Source organism: Lepus europaeus, chromosome 21 (assembly GCF_033115175.1).
Source record: "Lepus europaeus isolate LE1 chromosome 21, mLepTim1.pri, whole genome shotgun sequence".
NCBI lineage: Eukaryota > Metazoa > Chordata > Mammalia > Lagomorpha > Leporidae > Lepus > Lepus europaeus.
The window spans coordinates 13,214,934-13,223,086 of record NC_084847.1 but is presented as its reverse complement, the minus strand read 5'-3'; the positions used below and the strand labels follow the sequence as shown (position 1 = coordinate 13,223,086).

General features: G+C 56.5%; 1 protein-coding gene across 1 annotated transcript; it reads right to left on the bottom strand.

Moving 5' to 3' along the window:
* Nucleotides 1-1,988: 1,988 nt before the first annotated feature.
* ITPRIPL2 (ITPRIP like 2) lies at nt 1,989-7,829 on the bottom strand. The gene has a single exon (XM_062180217.1). The coding sequence runs from the start codon at nt 7,550-7,552 to the stop codon at nt 5,945-5,947; it is 1,608 nt and encodes a 535-aa protein (XP_062036201.1). The 5' UTR covers nt 7,553-7,829; the 3' UTR covers nt 1,989-5,944.
* Nucleotides 7,830-8,153: the final 324 nt, after the last annotated feature.

Genomic DNA, 8,153 nt, shown 5'->3' with positions numbered 1-8,153 from the left:
AGCTTCAGGGAGCACTGGGCAGCCTGCAGATACACACAGGGGTGGGAAGGGCAGGATGCAAGGTTGGAAGACAGGTCTCGGCATTGTTCTGTGCCTACAGCTCTGGCGCCTCCAGGCCTGGACCACTGCAGCATCCGGTTAGCTCAGCCTTGCTCCAAGGTTGGCCAACTGATCGTATAAAGTGGCAGAGAGTCAAGGTCTCCAGCTTTGAGGGCCACTGGGTCTGTATTACAATGACTCAACCCTGCCACATAGAATGAAAGCTTCCCAGAGCAGGATGTAAATGAATGGGTAGGGCTGTGTCCCAGCAAAGCTTTGTTGACAAAAATAAATATTGGGGAGGAGGGGGGCGCCAGCCTCTGCTTCCTCCATTCTCCCCATGACAGCCAGAGTGGGCCAAATTCAGGGGGGACACTGTTCCTCCCCAGTGCCCTTAGCAACGGGCCACGCCCTCAGCAGGGTTTGCAGCCGCGTGTGTATGTGTGTGTGTGTTTTTGTGTGTGGCCCCGGAAACAGTGACCTCCCCACTGCCCAGGAGCTTATTAGCATCACAGGCCCCACCCCAGACCTGCTGAATTCTGATTGGACTCTCTGCGCCTCACTCACTCCAGTGGGAGGAGCTCAGGCTCCAAGACCCCCTGTGCCCTGGCACCTTCCCAGCCCTCCCCCCTGGCATTCACTCTCTTTCCAGCCCACTAGAGTGCTTCCACCCCTGCCTTAGGTACGTTCTTGCCCAGCCGCTCCCTTCACGTGGCCAATCTCTGCCTACGTAGGCATTGCTTCTCTGGGCAGCCCTCCCTGAAGTCCCCAAGCTGCAGGAGGTGCCTCTCATGAGCCCTCCCCAGCCCAGCACCCACCACATTGCAAACCAGCGCTTCTTCAGCCAGCTGCCCCTCCCAGTGTGCAACAGCACAGGAGAAAGGCCATGCCTGTCTCGGCCACCTCCGTGTGTGTCCCCAGTCCCCCCAGGGAGCTGCTGCTCGCTGAAAAGGAAACAAAACAAACAAAAAAAAACACAGCCGCTCCCCTGCACCAGTGTCCCGGGGCTGCAGGTGTCCCTCAGCAGCCGCCTGGCCCTGAGGCTCTGAACAGTTCATCCACTGCCAAGATTCGATCCCACGCTAAGCCTGATGGGATTTCTTATTAGCCGTGTTTACCATTTAGAGAGGGCCTAAGGGGCTAAGAAATTTCCGGGGCCTAATTCTTGAGTCAGAAACGAGCCACAGGTCAAGACTTGAATTGTGTTGGGGGCAGAGAAGGGGTAAGAAGGGCAAGCACAGAGAGGAAGGGCACGGGCAGGAGGCTGTAGTAGGCAGGATGCCAGGCTGCAGACCTGCAGGCAATGACCTGGCATCCCACGGTCCCCTGCAGCCTTCCCGCACGGCCAAAGGACTCCCATACACGCAGGTATGGGCAGGCAGAGCTGCCCACCAAGAAAACGAGCACCCTCCCCAAGTCGCCATTCAGTCCAGAGCTTTCTACAAGTTTCTTTATTAATAAAGCAAAAAAAAATATATATATATATAAAAGAACAAGGTCCCCAAATGACCCCTCTGATTAAAAAGTGCAAATTCACTCCAACCTGAAAGAGAACACGCATGGCAGGCCTCGATGGTGTGGACCACGGAAATGTGGTGCGATTCAGCGGCACTGGAATCACACGGCTGTAGCAGCTAAACCGGATCTGATTAACTCTTTGGTCTCTGCTCTTGGAACACAACTTCTGCTTGGACTGCCACAGTCCAAATGCTTCATAATACACAGTCTGGGGTCAGAAGACACATTCAAGATTACAACAAAATAGGAGGAATGTCTGAAGCGATTGAATCAAGGCACTTTTCTAGCAAAAGATGCTAAAACACCCCTTCATCTCTGATACTTCAAAAACCAGATTATAGATATATATATATATATATGATTGCATAGTCCTCAGCCTCTCACAACGTATACTTGCTTTAGTCCCACTCAACCATGTGCTACATAGATAGTAAAGACCAGTCATGTCTAAGTAACAGACGGGCAATCAGAAAAAAAAAAAAAAATTAACCAGCACCGCAATGATAACACAGAACTGTTTCCCTCTGGAAATGTTCGCGAATGAGGCTCATTTGCTCCATCACTGGAGAGGGAGAAACAATTTTCCTTCATGTGGAGATGAGCGAGGAGAGAAAGACCTCTCCAAGGTCAAGGGCACGGCACAGAAGGAGCTGCTTTGGGGGTGTTGTTTGGTTAACTCCTCCGGCGCTGGGATGCCCGTTTCGATGGGATCCAGACATCACAGAGCATCCGATCAGAGCCGTGTCCTTGGCAGGGACAGTGGCACAGGTCTAAGACACTCGGCTCAAAGGCTCAGCACTGCTCAGCCCAGGTCACAGGAGCCGGCTGTCACGTCATTGTCGACGCACAGGCTGGAATACCACTCACAAGCAAATATAATAACGACAATTAATTTTACTCTAGGAGCAAAACGCAGCGAAATGAGTTCTCTTGCAAGTCCTCCTGATGACTCATCTGCCAACCGTCAGCAAAGCCAGCTGCCCCGAGCCACCAGGAAAGGGACGAGACCGGACGCAGGGTCCCACTCGGAAACGGCTCCGTGATCAGGGGACCTCCCGGGAACTCTAAGTTAAGTGTTATCTGTGGCTGGGTTAATTTTTTTTTTTTTTTGGTTTGTTTCTACAATAAAGCTTAAGTCTGAGGGATAGAGAAGACCTGAACTATCCCCCCACGATATATAACACCCCGGTATCCAACACAAAAGATAACCGCACACAACTCAGGGGTCAAGTTCACTGTATAAGGCAGGGGTCGCAAACTGGTGGCCTGCAGGCTTTCATCTGGCCCACACAGGGGTTTGGATATTTTTTAATTATTTGTTGAAAAATCAGCAAATTTGACTTTTTAAAAAAATATGTATTTTTCTATCCGTTTGTCTCCCTTGCTCTGCATGGAGCTGGATGAGGGCTGCCCCTGGAAAGTGGGCACCGTCCACTCTCCCCCCCATAACCCCCCTCCCCCCCTTTTCTGTAGGCTGCTGAGTTTGCGACCCCTGGCTGGAAATAGCACACACTGAAGAACACGTTTCCTAACCCAAACCTCTCTCACACCCTCGCAGGATCCCTTCTCTCTCTCCCTTTCACTTCCATCTCAAGTCCTCCTTCCTGAAGCCCCCTTCCTTTCAGCTTTGGTTTCATTTTGCAAAAAAAAAAAAAAAAGAAAGAAAGAAAGAAAGAAAAACACACAACCAAAAAACCAACTCCTTCTCCCAGCCCACACCAGAGCTCCAGGAAGGCTCCCAAGCCCGCCGGGTGGGAGGTGCTGAGCGCCGTCTGGCCGCCCCACGCCTGAGTCATCTTCCCCAAACCATCTTCTCCGGGCACCGGCGCCAACAGCTAACCTTTCTGGTGGTCTGGTGGCTGCTGTTGAACCTTTTTGTATGGGGATATTTGCATATATGCATCCCCAGTACCAATCCTACACCAAAAATGTGTACATTTCAAATGACTAAGCGTACAAAACAGAGTTGAGCTTAATTTAAGTGCCTCGGGCAGCCATCGCGCCTAGCTAATGGCTGTTTTATTCCATTTATACGTGGTACACATTTTGGATGGCTACGCATGGACCAAAATTGGTCGAAATCCCTACATTTTGGTTACCATGTACAGAGAACAATTGCTCAAGCATGGCATTTAAATAAAACATCAACATTTTTAAAAATCACAAACACAATGCCCATTAATTTAACATAATTAAAAATTTTAAATTTAAAAAAATAAAACTTAAAGATCTCGAGGATGGATGAGGCTTTGGGTAATTAACCTGAAACAACAACAACAAAAATAATAATAATAATAACAATAATAAACTACGATAACAGTATGTTACCAGACTTAGGCTTTAAAATATTAAGATCAAAAAGAAACCATCAACTCAGCTAGAAATATTTGGAAAATTCAGCTTTCAAAGCTTTATAATCTCTCTAACAGCCTCATTCTCCCCCCAATGCAGTAGACTTAATAACTGAAGGAGGAGTTGTGGCTGAGCATGGAAATACACACACACACACACACACACATATATATGATCTACTTTGGCACTTATTTTAAAAAGTTAAAAATGCTGTGCAGTTTTTATCTTTGCAAGAGGCTGGCAGACGGAGAGCTTTGCTCAGTGCGGTACCTCATGACCTAACAGTGACCCCTGAGCTAGGCGTGACCTTGATGGAGCCCACAGGAACCACGCCCAAAACGACCTCCAGGAGCCAGCACATTTGCAGGTGTTTCCCTTTCAGTCCACAGTTGCACACAGGACTGTGCAGCTCTGATGAGAAGGCTTCCTTATCGATCGCCGATGCACGATGATTTCCCACGGTGGCCAAGCGAGTCCCCTAAAGAAAGGTTTAGGATGTCCCCTCAAAATAGCTCAGAAACTCAACACGGGCCCTGTTCACCAAACTATTTCTACCTTCCAACTTTTACCTTTGAGAGTCAAAGGAAGTACATGTCTTTGTTTAGAAAGAGGAAAAATATTCCAACATACAATGCTCAGACAGGCTGAAGAACTTAAACCACATTCTGGACTCAGGCTACAATTCTGGGCCATTCTGATCTTAAACCACAAACGAGAGCCATCAGCAATCTGGGAGGACAAGGAACTTCCCCACCGACCCCTCCTAGCTGCAAAATGCACTCAGCCCGGTGACATTTGGGCTGTGTCCCAGCTCTCACCCCACTTATTGACTCCGCTGACGCGCCAGGGAGTAACTGATGGACAAGCACGGAGCCTCAGCTACCGAGCTCTCTAAGGGAGACGTTTTTGCAAGACCTGGGCTGAGTGCATACGGGTTTCTGGTGCAGGGGAGAAACCCTCACAACTACGAACCATCACTGAGCACCGAGGCCCGGCAGCAGGCACTTCCTCTTCCTTGGCTACTGAAACTCAGGGAGAAACCTCTTCCCCACGGGCTCTGCTAAACAAAACCAAACCAGAGGTTTCTGTCTCCAGCCAGAAGCATGCCCTGCAAAAACACCTTTATAAACAAAGGCCGAAACAACCTCTTTCTCCAGAGCCAGCATGCTGTCTGCCCTCGCAGGTGCTGTCAGCAACACGCACCTTGCTGCGGCCACACTGTGGCCAGCTCCTACAGGACCTGCTCAGCTGATGGGTGTGGACCGACTTCGGCAATGGTCCGCTTATGTCCAGGAGGGATAGGAAGCTGGCGGGCTGGCCACTTGCTACGGCCACACACTTCATAATCAATGCGCCTGGCCCCCTTTCGGATGCAACACTCCTGCTGCCGGTAGTTACAACACGGGAGCCTACATGCTCTGCGTGCTTCTCCATCGGCCCCCGACGGCCACGCGGCACGTGCAACTTCATTGTCCACGGGCCTGCCAAGCACCCGAGATGGCACCGTTGAAAAAAGTACAGGAATATTCATTTGGACAGAGGAAATTATATTCCTTGGAATATTCACTGCTGGGAAAGAATTTCCATTCCAGCTGTGGATAAAGATTCAAATAAAAAAGAAAAAAATCAGGAACTCAGTACCTAGCAAGGAATCATCTCAAAAAACATCAGTTTTGTTGTTGTTATTATTACACATTTTGGTCCTGCCTGCAGCTAGCTTGGGCTTCCTCCACCCGACTTCCCTAACAAGCTGTGTTAGCAATCTTCATCCACAGACCAACATTTGGGTCTACTCTGTATTACCTTCCACAGCTCGCCCCCGACGCCGGGGCAGGTGTGATGAGTCCATATCTGTGTTAGTGATGGTGGAGCCAGGGGGTGATGGTTAAGCCACCCAAAGCCTGTGGCATCCTCCCAAACTGTCCCAGCACCTTCTGCAGCTCCTCGGGCTCTAACCGGTTTCCCCATCGCCCCACCCCCAGCGGCTGCGAGCAGTCCCGAGGGCACTGGGTCACGTGGGGGCTGTCCTCGGGGCTTACGGTTCACCTTCTGGGAACCCCAGGGTGCGCTGGCTCTTGGGTAGGGGGCACCTAGCGAGGTAGCGGGGACCCCCATAGGCCCGCAGCAGCTGGGGCAACCTTCGCCACGTGGACAGCAAGCGCGCCGCCGCGAGTTCCCGGGTGCGCCTGTCGAAAGCGGCCAGGAGGTCAACCGGGGCGGCTTCGCGCAGGACCTTGGGCAGGGGGCCCACGTCGCTGGCCGCGCCGCCCGGGCCCAGGACGCAGTGGAAGAGCGTCTGGCGTCGCAGCAGGCAGTCCCTCAGGAACTGCACCAGCTCCTCCAAGCACTCGCCCAGGTGCGCGTCGTCCCAGCCCTTGGCAGGAGGCCCCTCGCGCAGCAGCACCGCCAGCAGCACCGTCTTGAGCGCATACGAGGACAGGACGCGCTCCCACTGCGCTTTGGCCATCGGGTCCAGCCCGCGGGTGCCCAGGTCGCGCACGGCCTTAAGCAGCTGTAGGCACTTGAGGTAGCAGGCACCTGGAGGGGCCCGTTCCTGCAGCCAGCTCAGCAACTTCTGCTCCTGGCGGGCTGTGTTCACGCCCCACAGCGCCTCGGCGCGCAGGCCTCCGGGGAGCTCCGACAGGGGCCCGACGGGCAAGGGTGGTGGAGGCGGCGCCACGAGGAAGACCCCGTCTCCCAGGTGGACGGCGGGGATGAGACGCACCGCCATGGAGAGGCGGCAGCAGCCGTAGTCGGTGCGGCAGGGCAGGATGTGCAGGGTGGGCGGCTGCTCAGGGCCGCCGGGGGTCAGGCTGACCCGACACCGCCCCTCCAGGCTGTAGCGCACCGTGGCCAGAGAGCGCTGCAAGTGCGCCTGGAACCAGCGCAGCACCAGCGTGGCGGAGAGGTGGCGCCGCCCGCGCACGTCCACGCAGAAGCCATCCGAGAAGGGTTTGCAGTCTCGGAGCCACTGGTTCCCTGGGGGCCCCGACGGTGAGGGCGGAGCCTTGAGGGCGCACACGAAGCAGCCTCGGAAGGCCGGGGCCAGCTCCGGCTCCTGGCCCAGGCTCCGCGGCTCCAGCGCCACCAGCGGCGGCAGGCGCAGCGGCACCAGCACGTCGAAGCCATCGGGCCGGCGGATCTTGTGCTGCTCGTAGGCGCTGCCCACCTGGATGAAGTCTCCGCGAAAGGCCAAGGCCAGCGCTCCTCCGGGGATGGGGCCAGGGGACCCCCGGGCACGGCCAGCGCGCACCAGCTCGCCCACGATCCGGCTCACGTGCGCCTTGCTGTGACCCAGCACGTGCGGCGACAGGCGCACCTCGTGCTCGTAGTAACTCTCCAGCAGGACGCCGAGGCCCGGCTCTCCGAAGGGTCTTGGGGAGAAGGTGGAGTGGCCGGCCACGCGCGACGACCCGGGCAGGAAGCGCTGCCGGACGGCGTGGCGACAGCGCAGGAGGACGTAGCCCAACAGGAGCAGCACGGTGGCCTTGAGCAGCGGGAAGCCGCTGTCCGCGCCGTCGGGGGGCTCGGCCGGGGCGCCCCCGCCGCTCCGCAGGACATGGTAGAGGCACACGAGGGCGGTGCACAGGCCAGTCACCAGGGGCCAGAAGACGCGCAGATTGAGGGTATAGTGCACCGACATCCCGGGCGCCCGGGGCCGCGGCGGCGGAGCAGCCCAGGGCACCAGCCCCGGCGGCGCCCCCGGCCCAGCATGCGCGCAGAGCCCGGGCGGCCCCGCTGTCCCCGTCTCCTCGGCCTCCGCGGCGGCTCCCCCCTCGCAGGGCCGGGGGAAGCCGCCCTCCGGCTCGGCCTCCTCTCCCAGCTCAAGTTTTCCTTCCAGCTGCGGCCCGCCCTGCACTCCCCGGCTCCCGGCCGCGCCCTGCGCCCGCGGCGCGCGGTGTCGCCCTGCGCCGCGCTGTCCTCGGCCAGCTTCTGGCCCGGCCCGGCCCGGCTCGCCTCCTTCCGCGGGCGGCCCTCCCGGCTCTCCGGCCGCTCTCCTGCTCGCTGGATCCCGTTACCCGAGCCCCGCGAGTTTCCTCTTCCGAGGGGAGGCGAGGCCGCGCCAGCTAGCGGGGAGGAAATGCCGAAGTCTGGAGCCGAGCGCGCCGCGGGGGCGGCCCCCGCCGGGCCTCCGCCTTAAAGCGACGCCAGGCGGCGGGAGGGACTTTGGGACGCGCCTGGAAGCGGCCTCCCGCGGGCCTCCCCCGTCCTCCCTCCCCGGAGGCACGACGCGCCCGGCCCCG